We start from the raw sequence: 22,798 nt of genomic DNA, 5'->3' as shown, positions 1-22,798 counted from the left end.
TTTAGTCAACAACCTACTTTTACCTATTCACCCACCTTAATGAGTATTTTGTGTACTCTTCCTGCTCTTTACAGTCCTATTACACTGACTTGGCCTAGCTGGTTTTACCACAAAAGCTTCCCTATTAGTCTCCCTGCCTTCAGTCTCAACCTTCTCTCGGTCTGTCCTCATTCGTTCATTTCCTTCATACTATCAGAAAGACTTCTATCTAACACAAAACATCTGTGAAATGTTCTTGTTTTGAAAAAACAAAACAAGGCCGGGCGCGGTGGCTCACTCCTGTAATCCCAGCACTTTGGGAGGCCGAGGCAGGTGGATCACCTGAGGTCGGGAGTTCAAGACCAGCCTGACCAACATGGAGAAACCCTGTCTCTACTAAAAATACAAAATTAGTCAGGCATGGTGGCGCATGCCTGTAATCCCAGCTACTCGGGAGGCTGAGGCACCAGGAGGTGGAGGTTGTGGTGAGCTGAGATCGTGCCATTGCACTCCAGCCTGGGCAAAAAGAGCGAAACTCCGTCTCAAAAAAAAAGAAAAAACAAAACAAAACAAAATAACACAAAGCAATACGCCTTTCATCTGGCTCAAAATTTCTCAACGACTCCTAGTATAGAATAATAGTTGAAATCATCCACATAACATACAGGACCATGTATGATCTTGTCCACCCCTCCACATATACTTGGTTTTATCGCAATCACTCTCCTCTCGCTGATGACCTGCTCCTCCCTCAGAGTTCCCCATCTCAGTAGATGGCACCACCATTTGCCCAGCTGTTCATATCCCAAATCTTGGAGTTATCCCTGGCTCTTCTATCACATCCCACATCCAAACCATCAGCCAATCCTATCAACTCCACTTTGGCAATATATCGAAACACAGTCACCTTTCACCACCTCAAATGCTATCGTCTAGTCTAAGTCACCATCATCTATCACCTGGACCGCTGTGACAACCTCCTAACTGGTTTCTCTGAATCCATCCTCACACCCCCTAAAATGTATTTTCTATACAGGAGCCACCAGTTACCCTTTTAAAATACAAATGAGATCATGTCACTGCCCAGCACAAAATCTCCCACTAATCCCTCATTCCACTTAGAACATAGTCCAAAATTCCAGTCTTTGCCTATTCTCACTTTCTCCTTGCCAGGAATGCCCTTCCCCCCCAAGTATCCACATAGCTCAGGCCTTCACTTCATTGCAGTCTCTGCTCTAATGTTCCTTCCTCAGTGGGTCTTCCTAATCCCCTATCCCAGGAGTTCTCAACTGGGGGCCACTTTTCTCAACTGGGGGCAATTTCTAGAGCTATTGCTGGTTGTCACATAGTAGGAGAGGGGACCTTCTGGCATCTAGTAGGTAGAAGTTAGTGATGCTGATAAACATCCTACAATGTACAGGTCAACCCCCTACAACAGAGAAGTATCCAGCCCAATATGTCAGTAGCACCAAAGTTAAAAAACCCTGCCCTCTGTAAAACAGCACCTTCATTGGTCTCCTAACTCTTACCTTGCTTTTTTTTTTTTTAACATGGTAACTATCACCACCTGACATTACATATTTATTCATTTATGATCTGTCTCCCTCAGCAGAATGCAAGGCCCACAATGGCAGATTTTGGACTGATTTGTCCATGCCTATCTCGCTATGGCCTAAAAGAACGCTGGTATATCACCAGCATTCAGTAAATATTTGTTGAAAAAATTAATGGATAAATGATACTTCAACAAAGCTACAGTTCTCAGAACACCCTAGGTTCTCAAAGGCTTCTGTGCTACCATCTATAGAGAACCGTGAACCATCATGAAGTCTGAAGTCACTATGATTTGTTTACTGTAGAATACTAATGGATACTAATGCTTATTTCCATTTCCTATGTCGTGGAAAGTAGACTAATACGTTCTTAGAGAATAGAGGCCACAGCTCCCACTTCTTTATCTGTCTCACATCTCAATGGCTGATGGTGAGGATGGCCAATCACTAACTCTGACCAGTGAAGGAGTCCTATGTTTCAGATTTAGGACTTGATCCAAGCGAAGTGCAATATTTATGGAAGCTAATCCAGACCTTTAATGTTTGAGGCAGCCATAATCAGAGAGCTATATATCTTCATTCAAAATAAAACAATAATTTTTCATCATAACCAAAGCAATAAAAGTGGTTTGAATACTCTTCAAAATCAATATCCACCTACCTGCTTGTTTAGCTTCAATACAGGCAATATTTATTTCTTCTTTCAAATCCCAGTTTTCATTGGCTATAGCTTCTCCTACTTTAACAAATCTTCCAACTGCCAAGTTGACAGCTTGTCCTACACGCTGAATTGCTTGCAGAGTTTTATCAGACTTTTTGGTATTATCTTTATGATTAATAAGTGTGGTGATCTAAAAATAAAAGATAAAAGCAACTTTTATCTCAACACCTCTTTTTTTTAAGCTGTACCACAAAGTCAAAGAAAATTAAGCCTGGCATACAGGATAGCTCAACAGACTAAATCAATAGTTAGAGATGTTTCAACTGAGACAACCAGCAAAGTATCCTGCATCATTCCTTAGGACAATGTTTCCATTAATTACAACTCCAAGTTCACCTGAGGGCAGTTATCTGGGGCATGCAGTTTATCTGCGGCATACAGTTCCAGAGGCCCTCCAGATCTTTCAACAAATCTTAAGGAGAAAAGTAGGAGCGGATAGATCATTACATTCAGAAAGTCAAAGTACTTCAGGTCTTGTTTCCTCTACTACGACTTCAGATGCTATGAGAGTAGAGACAGCTCTTCTTCCTCTCCATTCCACTCCATTGCCTACCATGGTGCCCAGGTTGTACAAAATAGTACTTGTGCCATACATGTTTACCAAATTAACTGGATACTTTAGAATGAGCATTGTAATCTATATTTTATATTTTGTTAAGTTTTGTTGCATCCAACTCAAAATAAATGAAATACCAAGAGTCTTAACACTTGATCCCAGGCCCTGAAATAAAATACAAAAGGTGACAACTTCAGCTCACTGAAACAAACATAATTCTTCAAAATATCTTAGGAAACTAGTACATGAACTATGCTGACATCTAAGAATATTTATTAAAGAAATGTTGTATGAAAAACAACTACTGCTCAATGTACATGTACTAGTATTAAAAGAAGAGCAAGAGAATTACAAGAAGGGGAAGAGAATCACTTTTACTCTTTGTACAACTACTATGTGTCAAGCACTTTATATGTATGTTTAGGTATTAATAATTTAGAATTAATAGACCTAGGTTTGAGTCTTGGCTCAGTGACTACTTGCTAAGTGGTCTAGGGAAATTTAATCTCTAAATTTCCTCAACTATAATATTGTTTTTCATCAAATGTTGAATATCTACTATAGGCCAGTTCCTAAGGATGCATCAATGAACAAGACTAAGACAATCCCGCCCCCATTAGGTTTACATTATGGTAGAATAGCAATAATTCAGTTACACGAAATATATTTGTTGCACACTATCATATCCCAAATAAAATTCTAGGCAAACCTGAAATAACAATCAACAAGAAAGAAAAGCCCATGTTTCCATGGGGCTTACATTCTAGTGAAGGGGGAGACCCAATAATCACATAAATAGGTAAACAAAAAATAAACTTTAATATAATTGTTATGTGCAAAATGTTAGGATAGTGTGATAAAAGTATCTGTATAGCTACCTGAAATTGATTGGTCCTTCTAAGAGGAAGTGATATTTAAGCTGAGATCTAAATGACAGCGAAGTGGTTAGACTGGCAAACGTCAAAGGATAAAGAGCATTCTAGGAAAAGAAACAGTGGAGGGAAAAAAAAACAAAAAGCCCTTAGGAATGAGCCTCTCCTGTTCAAGGAACGAGGTGAAGTCAGAAGTGGCTAAAGGATAGTGGGTCGGGGGCAAGTTAAAACCAATATCCAAGAGATGGGATGGGCAGGGACCAGCCTGGAATAAAGGGTTCTGGAATTGGAATAAAGAATTTATATTGGCCAGGTGTGGTGACTCATACCTGTAATCCCAGCACTTTGGGAGGCCGAGGTGAGCGGATCACGAGGTCAGGAGTTTGAGACTAGCCTGGCCAACATAGTGAAACCCCATCTCTACTAAAAATACAAAAAAAAAAAAAAAAAATTAGCCAGGTGTGGTGGCACATGCCTACAATCCCAGCTACTTGGGAGGCTGAGGCAGGAGTATCGCTTGAACCCAGGAGGTGGAGGTTGCAGTGAGCCAAGATTGCACCATTGCACTCCAGCCTGGGTGACAGTGTGAGACTCCATCTCAAAAAAAAAAAAAAATTGTATTTTATTCTATGTATTACAGGAAGATACTTAAGAGCCTTTAAACTAGAAAATACTATAATCTCTGTAGTAATTTGAAGTCATTGAAGGGTTTTTTAAAAACAGGAAAGTGATATAATCTCTGCAGTGGTTTGAAGCCACTGAAGGTTTTCTAAGCAGGAAAGTGTTATAATCTCTGTAGTGGTTTTAAAACATGTCCACAAATTCTCCCCTCAAGAGGTAGAGCCTCATTTCTCTCCACATGAATGTGGACTGGACTTGGTGACTCACTTCTAATAATGGAATAAAGTGAAAATAATAGAGTGCTTCTAAGAGTAGGTCATAGAACACATGGTGGCTTTCATCTTAGTCACTCACTCACTCACTCTCTGCAGGATCAATCACAGTGGGAGCAAGCCAACTGCCACAGAATGGAAGGCACTCAAGCAACCCTATGGAGAGCCCCACAAGGTAACTGAAGGCTCTGGCCAAAAGATAGTGAAGAACTGAGGCCTCATGCCAACAGCTGAATGAATGAACTTGAGAGCAGATTCTCCAGCCCCAGTCAAGCCTTTGGATTACTGCAGGCTCAGTCAATCACCCTTATTTTGATTTTATGAGAGACCTCACTCCAGAACCACCAGGTAAGCCACTCTGGAATTAACCCGCAGAAACCATAAGATAATGTTTGTTGTTTTAATGCACTAAATTTCAGTTAATTTGTTCTGCATCAATAGATAACTAATATAGATTTTGGTGCCTGGATCTGGGGTGAGGCTGTAACAAAACTTAAAATGTGAGAGTGGCTCTAAAATTGGGCAGTGAAAGTTAAATGAACTTTGAGTGAATAAAAACTAGAAATGTCAAAGAAACTTTGCAGAAGCATGATGACCTTTGAGGAAGCTGTCTTAGGGCTGCTATAACAAAATACCTTATACTGAGTAATTTATAAATAACAGAAATATATTGCTTACAGTTCTGGAGGCTGGGAAGTCCAGGATCAAGGCACTAACAGATTTGGTGTCTACCGAGGAGGACCCATTCCTCACAAGTGGTGTCTTCTATGTCCTCACAAGGCTCCCTGAAGTCTCTTTTGTAAGAACACTGATCCCATTCATGAAGGCTCCCTAGTGACATAATCACCTCCCAAAGGCCCCAACTCTTAATCATCATTATGAGGGTTAAGTTCCAACACATAAACTTTGGGGGAATGCCAACAATCAGGCCATAGCAGAAGCTACGGGTGAAAGGTTAAGGAAAAGTGAGAAAAATCTTTCTGGAAACTGGAGAAAAGGGGTTCCTTGTTATATGATGACAGAAAGTCACCTTCATTAACATGAAAAGGAGAAAATATACCTAATGAACTGGAAGATCTAACTAAGGAGATGTCAAAGCAGATTTTGAAGGTGCTACTTGGTTTCTTTTTGCTGCTTACAGTACAATGTAAGAGAAGAGAAAAATTAAAGGAAACACTGATAAATACAAACAAGCCAGAACTTGCTGGTTTTAAAAATTCCTCCTCCATGCTGTGCATGGGGGCTCACACCTATAATCCCAGCACTTTGGGAGGCCGAGGTGGGCAGATCACCTGAGGTCAGGAGTTCGAGACCAGCCTGACCAACATGGAGAAAACCCGTCTCTACTAAAAATTCACAAAAAAAAGAAAAAAAAGAAAAGAAAAAAAAAAAAAAACAGCCAGGCTTGGTGGCACATGCCTATAATCCCAGCTACTCAGGAGGCTGAGGCAGGAGAATCCCTTGAACCTGAGAGGCGGAGGTTGCGGTGAGCCAAGATCATGCCATTGCACTCCAGCCTGGGCAACAAGAGCAAAACTCCATCTCAAAAAAATAAAATAAAATAAAATAAAATCTTCTCCAGATGGCACACCATACTAAAATTAAGAATGGCTTTCAGGCAAAAATAAAATCTAGGGCTGTGTCAAGAAAGCACCTTAAGATGAAGCTAAGGGTAAGACTATAAAATCTTAAGATCTCGGCCGGGCGTGGTGGCTCACGTCTGTAATCCTAGCACTTTGGGGAGGCCGAGACGGGCAGATCACAAGGTCAGGAGATCGAGACCATCCTGGCTAACACGGTGAAACCCCATCTCTACTAAAATACAAAAAAAATCAGCCGGGCGTGGTGGCGAGCGCCTGTAGTCCCAGCTACTCAGGAGGCTGAGGCAGGAGAATGGCATGAACCTGGGAAGCGGAGCTTGCAGTGAGCCGAGATCACACCACTGCACTCCAGCCTGGGTGACAGAGCAAGACTCTGTCTCAAAAAAAAAAAATTCTTAAGATCTCAGAAAGGTCCAAGGTGTTGCTTCAGACAACCATTCAGTTAAACAACAGATCCCCAAAGAAGCCTAAAGCAGTCCCAGCAGAAGCCCAAGTTAAAGAAGAGCATATATCAAGAGACTTGTGGGTGTGGCTTTTGTCTAGAAGAATGAATTCAATATGACTCACAGGAGACAGACAAAATTTTTAAGATAATTGTATTGGCAGAAACACTATCAGCTTGGACTAAAAGGGAATACATCTTTGTATGAAAAGAAGCTTTCATACCAGCCCCTGCTCCAAACTTCCAAAGGCAGTCAATAGTCTGAGAAATCTATGCTGCTGCAAACATAGAATGACTCAGAGGGCAGAACGAAGAGCCATGAACTATTCCCAGGACTTGAGTCTTAATCAAGGAACTGGCAACATTTGCCCACAAGGAGTTCAGAATACCATAAACCAGTGTCTCATATTTTTTTTCCATTTTTGAACAGGAGTATATAGCAGTTATTCTACACTTTACATTTTCTTGTTTTTTGAACAGTAGAGTCTATAGAGGTCACCCTAAAGCTGAAAGATGTTACACTCAAGGAACTACTACATACAAGAAGTCTCTCCTGGATCATATTTATAACAGATGCCAACATTGTGGATTTCCAGCTGATGTTGTGACTTTGGAAAGGATAAGGATGGGGAGAGGTTACTTGCAGGTGGGAATAAGATAAACAATTTGTGGGCAGAGGTTAGAGTGTAGGGAGTTCTAAAAATGTCCACAAATTATTTACTATTCCTCCCTTAAATAGGTGAAGTCTCATTCCCCTCTCCTTGAGTACAGGCTGAACTTAGCTACTTATTTCTAACTAGTAGAATAAAATGGAAGTGACAGTATGCTACTTTTGAGGGCAACTCATAAAGTCACTGTGGTTTCCATCTTTCTTTCTCTCTGTTCACCCTAGGGAAAGACAATTCCCATGTCACGAAGACACTTTACTGTCCCAGTGGGAAGGCTCACATGATGAGCCTAAGGAAACTGATGCCAAAAGGTGCTTATTTAAGGTCACATATCTAATAAGTGGTAGAGTTAGGATTCAGAGTCAGACATTTCAATTCTAGAGACCGTACTCCTAAACACTACCCTATAATGTCACATAACAACCCAGTGGAATAGGTTAATATTAATCATCCTCATTTCCCCAAATTGGAAAATGGGGGTAATAGTCATCCCTATTTTACGAATGAGGAGGTTGGACATCAAGAAGTGTGGGACAGTTAGGATTTAAATCCAGATATTCTGACTGCAGAGACTAGCCTCTTAGCCACTTAGCCATTTTGCCTTCTCTGTCTTATAATGTTAACAAGAAGAGTTGGCTGCGTGCAGTGGCTCACACCTGCAATCCCAGCACTTTAGGAGGCCGAGGCAGGCGGATCATGAGGTCAGGAGTTTGAGACCAGCTTGGCCAACATGGTGAAATCCCATCTCTACTAAAAATACAAAAATTAGCTGGGCATGGTGGTATGCACCTATAATCCCAGCTACTCAGGAGGCTGAGGCAGGAGAATTGCTTGAACCTGGGAGGCAGAGGTTGCACTAAGCTGAGATCATGCCATTGCACTCCAGCCTGGGTGACAGAGTGAGACTCTGTCTTGAAAAAAATAAATAAGAAGAGTTAATAAAATAATGAAAGTATTGTGTTTAACATAGTACCATAAACAGAGTTTATTGTAAGCGTTCAAACATACTATAATTAGCTCTCTTACTTAATCCTCAGGTATTATTAAAGATTAAAAAACTGAGGCTGAGTGAAATTGCATACTTGGCTCATACAACTAATAAGTAGCCTAGTTTAGAATTTGAACCCAGGTTTAAACTGACACCAAATCCCACCTAATATTCTTTCTTTTACTGGAGGTTTTCAATCTTTCCTTTTTTTTTTTAATTGAAATGTTACCTAAAAGCCTATTGCATAATCATGTGAAAGAGTCACAACAATTTTAATTTGGAGAATGACTGTCGGCCATGCTGCTGGGAAGCAGAGAACAAATACAAATCCTGTTGGCACCAGCTTAATCCTTTTCCACACCTGACAGACTCTAGGGAACTGTTACTATCACATGAAAAAAAAGAGAACTTGCCCAGCATTGACTATTCCAAGCTACCATCTTGGAAGAGACTCTGCAGTGGAAAGGAGTCAAAGTTCTTGCTATAGATTGAATGTTTGTGTCCCATTCCCCTCCCCCTCCGCAAATCCTTATGTTAAAATCCTAACCTCCATTGTGATGGTATTAGGAGGTGGGGCCTTTGGGAGACGATTAGGTAATGGGGGAGGAGCTCTCATGAATGGGATTAATGCCTTTTAAAAGAGGCCTCAGAAAGCTCTCTCACTCATTTCCATCCTGAAAGAACAGTGAGAAAACAACTGTCCATGAACCAAAATGTGGGCCCTCACCAGATACTGAACCTGCCTGAACCCTGATCCTAGACTACCCAGCCTACATAACTGTCAGGCATAAATTTCTGTTGTTTAAGGCACCCAGTCTATTGTATTTTTTATGGCAACCCAAACAGATTAAGGTGGTTCTGTGTATTAAATATTTCATTTACATAAAGTTTTAAAATTTCAGTTACAAAGAAAAGATCCTGCAATTAGGCTAAAATATCAACTATTGTTCAGTTCCAAAAGAAGCACCTCCCCAGTGCATAATTAGGTGTGGCTGCCTTCCTTTTACTGGAAAGCAGTCTGGGAAATGTTTAATCCAAATATAGCATGCCTTTAAAATTTTATTTAGAGGAACTAAGTCAATATGTAACATACCTTATTTAAGGTCTACTTGTGTTCTAAAATTAGTTTCAAATGTTTTAAAAGGTAGGTTCATAAGTTATACATGTTGATTGTTTATAAAAAGAAATGGAAAATACAGGAGAGCCTCAAGAAATAACAATTACACATAATTCTACTATCCTCTGAGAATTCTGGCATAATTCTTCCCAGTCTTGCTTTATATATACAGATACTTAAATATACAGTTTTACAAAATTGAGATTAAACCTTAATTTCCTTCTTATATAAAAAATAAGACTAGTTAACATTTATTAAGCACAACAGTACCAGGCACTAGCCTATGTGTTTTACATGTATCAATTCTTTTAATGCTTGCTTCTCCAGCATCTAATAGGTACATACTATTATTACCCTAATTTTACAGATAAAAAATCTGAAATTTGAAGAGGTTAAGTATTTGCCCAAGGTCACAAAGCCAGGGGAACTACCTGCACTCTTAATCACTACACTGTCTCTCTTACCTTCCAGGATCAAGGGAAAGACAACTAGCAAGAGTGCTTTGTAAATTATAGTATGCTAAATACAATCTTAGCTATAGTTCTGCAAAATAGGAGGCATACTAAATTAAGAGTCATAACTTGGAGTTGCCCTGACACCAGCGTCTAGAGAATGCCTAAATGAACCAGAAAAGAGGGCAGAAAAGGCATCCCTTGGGGAAGAAAGAAGATCTGGTGTACTGAAGAACTCTGCTATGGAATAAAAGAATAAGAATTAGGGTTTACATGATAGCTTCTCACAAAAGGTATCAAGAAGTGCAGAACACCAAAGCATATCCCAGCAGTTAAGGGCATGGACATCATTCTGCCTGGGTTTGAATTCTGGCTCTGCCATGTGACCATGTGGCAAGTTATATAACCTTTCTGTGACTCTGTATTCTCACCTGTGAAAATGGAAATAGTAATTGTACCCATCAGCCGGGCGTGGTGGCTCATGCCTGTAATCCCAGCAGTTTGGGAGGCTAAGGCTGGTGGATCACCTGAGGTCAGGAGTTCAAGACCAGCCTGGCCAACATGGTGAAACCCCATCTCTACAAAAATACAAACAAACAAAAAAATTAACCGGGCTTGATGCAGGGTGCATGGGTGCCTGTAATCCCAACTACTTGGGAGGCAGAGGCAGGAGAATTGCTTGAACCCAGGAGGCAGAGGTTGCAGTGAGCCGAGATCCCGCCATTGCACTCCAGCCTGGGTGACAGAGTGAGACTCCATCACAAAAAAAAAAACAAAAACAAACATAAAAAAACCACACATATATTCACCTATACAAATCAGCAAAGAGCAGAGAGGGTACCTTATCTACTCTCTTCATCCACAACTTACTGCAACAAGAATCCTGAAAAGCTTCCAGGACAATGCAGAGAGTAATGGGAAAATGAGGTAGGCTACCTTAGAAATATAAGGGGTCTGTACAAATAGTGAATAAAGGAAATCTATCATAGACAGGAAAAGATTAGAATAACATTCCACATAAGGGTGGAGCTCTGTGGCAAATATCCTTCTTCCCTTCCTTGGATAAAAGCATTATAAGACTGGGAGTGGGAGTTCTGACAGGAAGAATAAAGTGATTATTAAAGGAGGTGGGGAGTTGCTCTGCATAAAATATGCTTGGTTCTTAGCCCAGGGCTTTTCAAGAAACTGTCTGAATTATAAAATATAAAACATATGAGTATATATAACATATATGTGTGCAGTTTACAGAAATGAAAGAAAGACCTGTGCAGCCACCACCAAGCTTAAGAGAACAATGTCAGTATCTCTGACAGCCCCTGTACTCTGTGGCTACTCCTGGTCCCTATCACTCCCTTGTCCCCAAAGAAACCATTGTCCCAATTTTGTGTTCATCACTCCCTTATTATAACTACTACACACACAGTATACCCTAAATGATATTTGGTTTAGTTTTATCTGGTTTTGAATCTTCATTTTTTTCATTCAACATTATGTTTTTGAGATTCATCCCCATTGATAATTATAGTTGTAGTTTATTCATTTCAGTGACAGAGTATATCATTATATGAACATAGCACAATTTATGTACACATACTACTGTTAAAAGACATTTGGGAAGTCCAGTTTGGGGCCATCAGAAGTAAAAATGCTACCCACATTCCAACCCATTTTTCTTTTCTTTTCTTTTTTTTTTTTTTTTGAGATACAGTCTCACTGTGTTGCCCAGGCTGGAGTGCAGTGGCATGATCTCGCTCGCTGCAACCTCAGACTCCCAGGTTCAAGCGATTCTCCTGCCCCAGCCTCCCAAGTAGCAGGGATTACAGGCATGCGCCACCACACGCGGCTAATTTTTGTATTTTTAGTAGAGACAGGGTTTCACCATGTTGGCCAGGCTGGTCTCGAACTCCTGACCTCAGGTGATCCACCCACCTCAGCCTCCCAAAGTGCTGGGATTACAGGTGTGAGCCACCACTCCCGGCCCCAATCCATTTTTCTAATAGGCGTGCAGGGGTTTCTCTAGGGGTACTGACTTAGGAGTTGAATTGAATTGCTGGGCCACAGGTAATGCCCACCTTCAATTATAATAGATTACACCAAATCATTTTCAATATGGTTGTAACAAGGATATTCCTACCATGTCCACATCCCTCACCAACACTTAATTTCACTGTGGATTTTTTTAGCTTGTAGTTCATTGATTTCTAATGAAGTTGAACATCTTTTAGCTGTTCTAACAAAGGGTGTCAAGAAGTGCAAAACACCAACGCATATCCCAGCAGTTAAGGGCACAGACATCATTCTGCCTGGGTTTGAATTCTGGCTCTGCCATGTGACCACGTGGCAAGTTATATAACCTTTCTGCGACTCTGTGTTCTCACCTGTGAAAATGGAAATAGTAATTGTACCCATTAGCCGGGCGTGGTGGCTCACACCTGTAATCCCAGCACTTTGGGAGGGCAAGGCTGGCGGATCTCCTGAGGTCAGGAGTTCAAGACCAGCCTGGCCAACATGGTGAAACCCCATCTCTACAAAAATACAAACAAACAAACAAAATTAGCCGGGCTTGATGCAGGGTGCCTGGATGGCAAAGCAAGTCCATCCACCTTGTTTCTCTTCTGCCTAATCTTGGCCCTTTGTGCTTTCATATAAACTTCAGAATTACTTTTATCAAGTTCTACTGAAAAATCTTGCTGAAATTTTCATGGAAATTGCATTAAATTGATCAATAGGGATAACTGATATGTCTATAATATGTCAACCTAGGCTCGAACACAGTACTCTTCTCCCATTTATTTAGATCTTTTATCTGTTTCCTCTTCTGTGAAATTATTTTTTAACTGATTTTTAATGGCTAATCTTTTTATTTTTATTCATTGGAGTATTTTATTTATTCTAGGTACTACAAATCATTTGTTGGTTATTTGTGTTGGAATCATATTCTCCCACTTAACGACTTATTTCATTTTGATGAACAGAGGTTCATGCAGTGTTGTGATCACAGCTCACAGCAGGCTTAACCTCCCCAGCTCAAGCAATCCTCCCACCTCAGCCTCCAGAGTAGCTGGGACCACAGGTGCACACCATCACAACCGGCTAATTTTTTGTATATTTTGCAGAAACTGGGTTTTACTATGTTGCCCAGGCTGGTCTCAAAATCCTGGACTCAAGGGATCCACCCACCTCAGCCTCCCAAAGTGCTGGGATTACAAATGTGAGCCACTGCGCCTGGCCTAGGTTCTTCATTTTAAAGAGGTCAAATTTATCCATTTTTTTTCTTAAGGTTTGTACTCGAGGTATACTAACGAATCCTTTCCCAGCATAAGGTAATGAAGATATTGCCCATCCCAGCTACACGGGGGGCTGAGGCAGGAGAATGGCGTAAACCTGGGAGGCGGACCTTGCAGTGAGCTGAGATCCGGCCACTGCACTCCAGCCCAGGCAACAGAGCAAGACTCCGTCTCAAAAAAAAAAAAAAAGATATTGCCCTATTTTTTTTTCCTAAAAGTGTTGTGAGCTTTTCCTTTCACATTGTCTTTAATCCATCTGAAATTGATGTTTTTACTGGTATAAGACAGAGATCCAATTTCACATATTTCTATTTAGATATCCAATTGTCCCAGCTTAATTTTTTTTAAGTTCTTCCTTTCCCCACCGACCAGCAATGCCAATTGTCATTTACCAAGTTTCCATATATGTGTGGATCTGTTCTAGGGTTTTCTTTTTTTTTTTTTTTTTTTTTTTTTTGAGACGGAGTCTCGCTCTGTCACCCAGGCTGGAGTGCAGTGGCCGGATCTCAGCTCACCGCAAGCTCCGCCTCCCAGGTTCACGCCATTCTCCTGCCTCAGCCTCCCGAGTAGCTGGGACTACAGGCGCCTGCCACCTCGCCCGGCTAAGTTTTTTGTATTTTTAGTAGAGACGGGGTTTCACTGTGTTAGCCAGGATGGTCTCGATCTCCTGACCTCGTGATCCGCCCGTCTCGGCCTCCCAAAGTGCTGGGATTACAGGCTTGAGCCACCGCGCCCAGCCTGTTCTAGGGTTTTCTATTCTGTTTCATAGGTCTACGTTTTTCAGCCCTGTTCTGATACCCATATTGTCTTAATTACTATAGTTTTATAATGAGTCTTGAAATCTGGCAAAGCAAGTCCATCTACCTTGTTTCTCTTCTGCCTAATCTTGGCCCTTTGTGCTTTCATATAAACTTCAGAATTACTTTTATCAAGTTCTGCTGAAAAATCTTGCTGAAATTTTCATGGAAATTGCATTAAATTGATCAAAAGGGATAATTGATATGTCTATAATACGTCAACCTAGGTTCGAACACAGTACTCTTCTCCCATTTATTTAGAACCATGTTGGCTTTCAGAAAAATTTTTAAATTTTCTCCATGAAGTTTGACCACTTTTGCTATGTATGTATAGAGAAAGATCTCTATCTCTCTATATATATAGCAAAAGTGATATATTCTTAGGAAGCTCATATTTTGCTGTTATTGTTAATATAACTGGATTTTTAAATAATTACTTTTTCTATGTATTTTTTATTATTTTTAAATTATTTTTTAAAGATAGGGTTCTTGTTGGCCAGGCTGGAGCACAGTGGCATGATCACAGCTAACTGCAGCCCTGCGCTGCTGGGCTCAAGCCATCCTCCCATTTTTTAGCCTCCTGAATAGCTGAGACTAGAGTAGCTGGGATTACAGGCAGCAGCCAGAGCGCCTGTGCCTTATTTGTTATCAACGTAGAAAAATGCAATTGATTTTAGTGTCCTACATTCAGTGAACTTGCCAACACTCCTAATTTTTATAATTTACTTGTAGACTCTTTTGAGTTTTCTATGTAGGTTATTATATCACATTGAGATTTTTGGTTTTTCCTTTCCTATATTTATTCCTTTTATTTCTTCTCCTTGTCTTATTACACTGGCTAGAATTTCCAGTGCAGTGTTGAATAGAATCTGTGATAGCAGGCATATCACTCTGGTTTCTGGCTTTAAAGGAAATGTTTATTTTAAATTTGACTGTGGCTATGATGTTAACTAAAAGTTTTCTGTAGATACTCTATCAGGTTAAGGACATTTTTTCCTAATACTAGTTTCCTAAGTGCTTCTTATCATTATTAGAAGTTGAATTTAGTTGAATGCTTTTTCTGCATCATTGTTATGAAAATATATCTTTTCTAATTTGTGAATGCAAAAAAACTGTACACATTTTTCTAATATTGATATAATCTTGCATTCTTAGAATAAGGCCAGTAACCCAGGACTTTTCACTTGGCGAGTCAGAAGAAGCTAGATGATACCAGAATAGAAACTATCTACGTTAAACTGTATAGTGCCAGTCCTACTGTTTACCTCAAAACCCTGCCTCCTCCATGACATTGCTGCTGACTCATTCATGCCTTCTCTGAGCCTTTAGAATATGTACCACTGATGATGTTCATTTGACATTTTGCATGTGCTCTTCTATACATGACCTATCTACGAACTAGAATATAAGCCCCTCAAAAAACAGCAACAAATAAGCACACAATAAATGCATGCTTAAAATGCTTAAAATATCCTTGTGGATGAGATGGTGAAACATGAGTTGGGTAATAATACAGCATTCTCAGAGAATGAGATTTTTGGACATATGAGTTTTCTGGAGAACTGCTGTTTTAATCACCTAACACTGAAACTTTAAAATCATTCTAAATTGTACTTCCCTGCTTTGTTAACCGAGTATTCTGGCCATGCTTAATACACTTCTTGATTTTAACTTTTTCTTGTTAAGGACAGCCAATTATGAAGAATATCAGTTATGGTATTGTGGCAGACACGTAGCTGTAGATACACAATGTGTGGGATGCAAAACGTCAGCTGTGACCCTGAACAAGGCTTTAACAGGGGGGAAAAAAAAAAAAAAAAGGCAGGCATTCTTCCCCTTTGGCATTGACCTCTAACTCTCAGCAGTGATTTATACTTTTCTTCCTCTGCTTTCCTACTCTTCACTGGCTTCTTGTACCCCAGAATTACACAATGCAGAACTGTAAGACTGATACATTTTTAGCAGTGATACTGTGAAAAGTTGCCATTTCTCCAGATTATGACTTTCTAGCTTGTTTTTCCACTGTGTACTATCTTTTTCTAAGGACCTCATTACTGCTTCTAATCTCTAGAGAGGACACAGCATACGGTGTAGCAAAGAGAACCGTCTGGAGTCAGGGTACCTGGATTCAAATCCCAGTTTGGCACTTATTGAAAGCCCTAATGACACATTATTTAACCTCACTATTCCTCAGTTTCCTCGCCCGAACCACGAGAATATATACCTACCTCACATGATTGTTATGAGAATTAATGAGAATGAGAATTAATGCCTCTTAAAACTGCTCCAATATTTCTCATTTTGGTTGTGTTTGTGCTAGTGGAGATGGGGAGGAGGGGTGGATCTGACATTACTGAGGGATCCCAGCGCCCCTTCCCACTGGTCAGAGCCTCTATGAGACACAGGAAAAGAGGGGGAGAGTGTCAGGTATATTCATCAATGCTGTGTTAGCCATGCGAAGGTGAAGAAAATAGGGATGTTTATTTAACCAGCATAACAGGAATCCAGTGACATGTGTGACTGCTGTTTTCAAATATTTGCAGGGCTGGGCTGGAGAAGAGATAATAGCATTGAGAATTCTATGCAACAGCTACAGGCTCCCCTTCACTGAACATGTTTAAGCAAGGTACTGGCGGCCAGGTGTTAAGGATGCTACAAGAAAGAATTTTTAAAGTTGGATAATCTTTAAGATTTCTTCTATCTCTAAAATCTTGGTAATCCTAGTGTGAGTCATGAAGCGGTTACAACCTAGATGTGAGTCACACATCGCCAACGCGCTCCCGAAGGCACAGAATTCACTCCCCACAGTGCTTGGCATCCTACCACAGACCTAAGTGAGGAATTCTAGCCCTGAAGCTGCATATAACCCAGCTCGGAGAAACAAAAACTTTCCTAAAACTCAGGGCGTCGGTTAGCTGATTGGCAAATACAGTAACGCACACATCCCAAACGGGACTGGGCAAAACGGTGTGCATCTGGATTAACTGTCGGACAGTCTCCACGTCACTTTTCCACGAGGCCGGACAGAAGCGGGCAGAAGTGAGCAGCAGCAAGTTCAGGGGAAGGGGCAGGGTGGCTGGGATGAATGGGAGCCCGGCGAACTGACCCACAGCGGGGTGGGACAAAGGATCGGGGAGCGCATGCTAGGCGGGGAGGCCGGGAGGAATATCCCAGGCGGAGGAGCCGGGCTCGGGACCGGGCTGCGAACTGGTGACAGAGTCGGTTAACGAGGAGAGCCCTAAGTGCCAGCGGGGGGCCCCGCGGGGGTCCTCTCTCCCTCTGGAGCTGGGCTCGACCACTAGCCCCGCGGAGGGCGGCTCGCCCGGCCGGGGGCCCCTGGGAGCCGCAGACCCGAGGCAGGTACTGGCGGTAAAGGCCCGGGCCGGCACCCGCGCCCCGCAGCCTCCCCTGCTGCCGAGTCCACTCAACCCTGCCGTCGGAGTTTAGACTGTCCAGTCTCTCGCCGCCCGGGCCGAGGCCCGTCCCGGAGCCCCACACAGGCGGTCGGACAACAAAGCCGCAGTGCGGGCGCGGAAAGTGGGGCAGCGACTGCCTCTCGTCCGGTCGTGCGAGCGGCGGCCGCCATCGCGGGCCGCGGTGGGAGGGAGAAGAGGGGCAGCGCCGGGCGCCACTTTACCTGAGAAACCAGCGGGAGCAGCGTCTGCTCCACCGAGCGAGTTTTGATCTCCAGTCCCGAGTCGAGGGCAAAGCCCAAAGGGCCGGAGCCGTAGACTGCTCCGGCGCCGCCAACGCCGGCGGGTCCGGGAGAGGCGGCCATGGCCCTCGGGCTATCCCGCAGCCGGGACTCCGCGCCACTGCTAGCCCGCCGCCAGTCAGTCCACCGCCCGCGGCGGTGGCGACAGGACACCCGCGCCGCCCGAGGCCCCGCCCCCAACCCTGCGTCCCCGCCGCCGTCCCCGTATGGCCCCACCCCCGCAGTACAGTCTAGGGTGGGCTCCCTGCAGCCCCGCCCCCTAAGCCAGGTCCCGCCCCCGCACAGCCCCGCCCCTACCTCGTCTCAGACCCCTTCCAAGGGTTCCAGGCACCATCTCGCCAGGGTGGCGAGGAGACTTAAGCAACAGACTGAGAAGCAAGAAAAAATGTTTTGTCAACTACCATATCTGCCAGTGAGAACCTATCAGAGTAAAAAAGAATCTGAGGCTTGCCAGTCCACTCGGACACCTTGGCCTGGATCATTTCTTCTTCCATAAGACCAGATTGATGAGCTGGGTAACATCAACCTGAGGCATCAGAAAGCTCTTTCCCAAGCACCGCTGAAAGGTGCTTCACGGTGCTTCAACCTGTCGCTTCAGCTTCATCCACCTACCAGTGCTGCGCAGATGTCTTTGATATTGAAGATAGCCAAGCTTCAGCTTCTTTTTCTTCATTCAAAAAGGACAGGTCCTTAAACCAACTTTTTCTTCCAATTCTTACTTCTCAGCCAACCATCTCACCACTTCCTTACCTATCACAAGGCCACCTTCCCCTGTGCACTGAGGGCCCTTGACCTCTATAAGGCACCCAGTGTCCACTCCCCAGACACACCTTCCTTTATGAAGTTGACAGTATTCATAAGAATTCAGTGTACAAAATGGTGCCGGAGGAAATGGCAAGACAGAAGGCCTAAGGATGGATTCATGGAAGTTTGGCTTCACAAAAGATCAAGTTTTTCAACACACAGGAGATTAAGTTTACCACCTGATTCATTCAACACTAGTAATTTTATTTCAAAATATAAATATTTCACATTAACAAAGAAGTTACATCAGTAGGTTGTCAAAGCAAGTTAAAGCTAAGAAACAGCATTTGTGTGAGAACAGAGAGTATTTACTGTATTCGAATATTCTTTTTTACTTTTGAATTGCCTCCTTCGCCTGAGAACCCGGGGATGATATATTTTCAAAGAGTCATGTAAGCCAATTACAACTCTATATCAAATCTTAGTTCAAAATTAAATTGCACTGGAAATACACTTCAGTTACCTAAATAAGTGGCACTGCAAAGGGTTTTCTTTGAGATGGCTACAATGAGAGTGACATCTGCTGGGTCTCTGCAATAAAAAAGAAATGGTATTTGATAATAAGCCAAAATGATCGGGATTTGCTTCCATACTTTTCACTGTTAAATAAAAACCTAGCAAAAAGCTAGTAAGAAACCAGGTGTCTAGTAAAGAACTCTGGACTTGGAGTCAGAAGTTCTGCAACTAAATTCTGGCTCCATCATTTTGTGGTATAAACTTAGGGGAATATCACCAAAAACTTTTCAGAGCCTCCAGAGCCCCCCCAACTTTACAACAAGGATAGTACTGTCTCACAGGGCTGTTACAAAAGGTGTCTGAAAACTATAAAGTGCCATACAAAAGCATTATTAAAATGTAGTATCAATATATCACCACTGTATTTGCACATTAGTTAATCCTTGAAAAACCTGCAAAATTAAACACAAATACTGATTTTACACACCACAGGTGGAAAAGAATCTCTATACCTTAAGTATAGCTCTAAACAGCAAATATGCTTGCTTTCTAGACTTCAAGATTTATTACACACTACATGGTACCACAGTAATAGATCTGTCATTCAGTATTTCCATTAGGGATTTCTTCTCAAACAGCTGTAAACTTGATCAAGGGCCATGTTTCCCAAAGGACCCTGTAGTCCTTTGAGATGCTCTGAGGAATAAAGAAGGGGAGTGCAGTCTAAGGTCAAACAGTGTTTGTCCCCTCTTATAAATTCACAATGTGTAATAGCATGTTCAAAACTCTTAGAAGTCCTACAGACAGGAAACAAACTCAGCATTCCTTCATTTTAATTGACCATGCAATCCCCCACCCCCAACACACACATACTTTTTTCTCTTACATCTATTAACATCTCTTGGAACTACTGCTATAAGGAATACATTTTGCCAAAAGCTGCTTGACCATGAAGAAAAGGAAAGAGAGGTAGAACAACGGACAGAAAAAAAAAAAGAACTCTATTCTACTCTGAATTCTGTTACTAACTGGCTGTATGTGTATGTCAGACAAGTCACTTAAACCTATAAACTTGTGTCTTTCTCTAGAAAGTGACAGGACTACCTAATTTTAGAAGTCCCATTCTAGCACAGAATTTCTGACTCTAGCAGACAGAACAACTTGATTTATAATTCTCTTGAACTATCAAAAATAACCAGTGGCTGCAGATAGCATGTGTGTTTTTTTGCAGGTTCCCAATAATCAGTAAGTTAATAAAATGAATATATTTTGATGGCAGAATGTTGAAAAACAAGAAACTAATAAAAAGTACTCGTTTTTAGCTGGAACTAGCATTTGGAAGTAATGCTAGCCAGAGGCAATTTCCACTGTGAAATGCACATTCAAAGTCCTAGTGTAATATTCTTGTAAGGGTCTTAGGAGGCCCCTCTGAGGAAACTGCAAGGTCAGGGTTAGAGTATGAGAAGTCCTAAAGGTTTTTGTTTTTGGGATTTTTTTTCCTATAAACCCTGAGGTTGAAAGCTCTGGATAGCTCACCTAAATTACTTTCCTCTAATCTAACCCCTCACAGCCTGAATTTCTGAGTATTTCTTGCCCAGTAGTGACACATTCCTGAGGCACTCATATAACCCAAATGAAAACTACAGGGCCTAGGAAATCCAGATAGGTCACAATGAGTTCATGTGAAGATCAAGGTGAGCCAGAAGATCTCCTCTGCAAGCCATTTAATAGCCCTTTAACTGTAATAAGCAGCTCAAAGGCTACAGAGTTTGTTTACTTACAGGGTCTCCATCTAACATGTTGGATTTCTTCCCACTGTCATGGGTCAACCCACACTAGTCTCAGAAGTCAAGGGAAAGCTCTGCCAGCTAACCACTTCTTATCAAAGAGGGCGTGAAGAAACCTTGCAATTTTAACAATAACTAAGACCAGCATGTACGGTGGTCTTACAGAGATCACTTGCAGGACCGACATTGATAGGAACACTTCAGAACTCAAACAGCACTCACATATCATGGAATTTATGCTGAAAATCCTATGCCTTCTTCTCTCTCAGAAAAGAGAGGAGCATACCTGTGTGGAGAGCTTGTATTTTCTCCCTTCCCATCCATTCGGTTTACAACTGAATAGCGAATGTGAACTTGAAACTAATCTTTAATAAATCTATAAAATGCAAGATATTATGACCAATTTCTGTACTCAGTTTTTACTGAAGTGACTTCTACTTCATCAATGTACCGTCTGTTTCCGAAGAAACTTCCTCTTTCTGGGTCAAATTCTGACTGAGATTGTAAAGGCAGGTTATCTTTGAGACTTGAGCTTAAAACTCCTACCTTTTCATACCACTTGATCTCTGTTGCCCTGTTCAAATTCTGTAAACTTTCCTCATTGCACCTGAGGAATCGTGCTGGGATGCTTCTTTCTAGTTTGGAGGGTTCCAAGAAGACCTACCCAGCTGGTGGACCTTCCTAGTCCTTCTGCTGTTGCTGTAGCAATGGGGCAGTTCAAGTTTCCTGATCATGGCTGTGAAGCACTCTGGGGCACCTCTGCTCCTGGTATTTCAGGGTGATATTACATCACTGCTGCTAATTTTGGTAGCTCTAAACTATTATCTTAAAGACCTCTAAGAACCTTATATTTATGCTAATAATTATCCCAGCAAGAAACATTAGCTCTAGTTTTTTGCAATATCACTTTATACAGCTAAAATCACTTTGTATATGTATAGTAACTCATTGTATATATTTGTCTCTGATGAATATGTACTAATTACAGCTATACACTAACCAGTGCATAATGAACAAAAATCAATGATTTTTTAGCCTTTTAATGCAAAAAAATTAAATTTTATATTACTTATTATCTGGCTAAGAGCAAGAGGCTTTTTTTTTTTTTTTTTTTTTTGAGACGGAGTCTCGCTCTGTCGCCCAGGCTGGGGTGCAGTGGCCGGATCTCAGCTCACTGCAAGCTCCGCCTCCCGGGTTTACGCCATTCTCCTGCCTTAGCCTCCCGAGTAGCTGGGACTACAGGTGCCCGCCACCTCGCCTGGCTAGTTATTTTGTATTTTTTAGTAGAGACAGGGTTTCACCGTGTTAGCCAGGATGGTCTCGATCTCCTGACCTCGTGATCCGCCCGTCTCGGCCTCCCAAAGTGCTGGGATTACAGGCTTGAGCCACCGCGCCCGGCCAAGAGGCCTTCTTATGAGTGATCTCCATCACGCTGTACAGTGCCTGGCATGGAGCCTAGAGTTTAGCAAACTCTCAAGAAATGTTTTAGTGAATGAATGAATGATTGACTAAAGAAGAGCATGAGTTACTTAGTGACCAAATCTAATACTCAGTGAAATAGCTGATTATAATCGCTAAAGCATTCATAATAGAAATAAAGAGATCTGTATGCAGCCTACTCCATACAAACAGAAGATCTCATGGTGGCCTTTTCTAAATAATATTTTTCTTCAGCAGTGTACGAATAAATTTAAGCTGATCATAATTATCAGTAACTTCTTAGGGAGATGTTTTAGGACAAATTATTAATATTTCTACCTTTAAATACTTTCCAAAAAGGAAATCTTCAACACTTAAGAACTACCCCCACTTTTTTTTTTCCTTGGGACAGTGTCTCACTCTCTCACCCAGGCTGGAGTGCAGTGGTGCCATCTTGGCTCACTGCAGCCTCAACCTCCTGGGCTCAGGTGATCCTCATACATCAGCCTCCTGAGTAGCTCGGACTATAGGCACACTACCATGCCCAGGTAATTTTTTTTATTTTTTGTAGAGATGGGGTTTCGCCATGTTGCCTAGGCTGATCTCAAACCCCTAGGCTCAAGCAATCCACCCACCTCGGCCTTCCAAAGTGCTGGGATTACAGATGTGAGCCACCACCTACAGCCTGGCA

At 41.9% G+C, this 22,798-nt stretch overlaps 2 protein-coding genes across 3 annotated transcripts in view; both read right to left on the bottom strand.

Annotated features, from left to right (window-relative positions):
* Positions 1-22,798, bottom strand: part of CTNNAL1 (catenin alpha like 1) — a 264,318-nt gene that overhangs the window by 55,438 nt on the left and 186,082 nt on the right. Inside the window, exons 2-3 of the mRNA XM_050759552.1 lie at positions 17,564-17,798; positions 2,194-2,383 (exon numbers count right to left, since the gene is read on the bottom strand). Coding sequence (XP_050615509.1) covers positions 2,194-2,383; positions 17,564-17,704 — 331 coding nt within the window. The 5' untranslated portion in view covers positions 17,705-17,798. The remainder of the gene's footprint in view (positions 1-2,193; positions 2,384-17,563; positions 17,799-22,798) is intronic.
* Positions 2,316-22,798, bottom strand: part of TMEM245 (transmembrane protein 245) — a 123,725-nt gene continuing 103,242 nt past the window's right edge. Inside the window, exon 19 of one of the 2 annotated variants that reach the window (XM_050759549.1) lies at positions 2,316-2,383. The gene's annotated coding sequence lies outside the window, so the exon portion shown is untranslated. Of the gene's footprint in view, positions 2,384-18,628; positions 18,977-22,798 lie in introns of those variants that run through there. The other variant, XM_050759548.1, reaches the window with a different exon arrangement.

The sequence above is a fragment of the Macaca thibetana genome, chromosome 15 (assembly GCF_024542745.1).
Source record: "Macaca thibetana thibetana isolate TM-01 chromosome 15, ASM2454274v1, whole genome shotgun sequence".
Classification (NCBI taxonomy): Eukaryota; Metazoa; Chordata; class Mammalia; order Primates; family Cercopithecidae; genus Macaca; species Macaca thibetana.
This window is presented reverse-complemented; position numbering and strand designations above follow the sequence as displayed.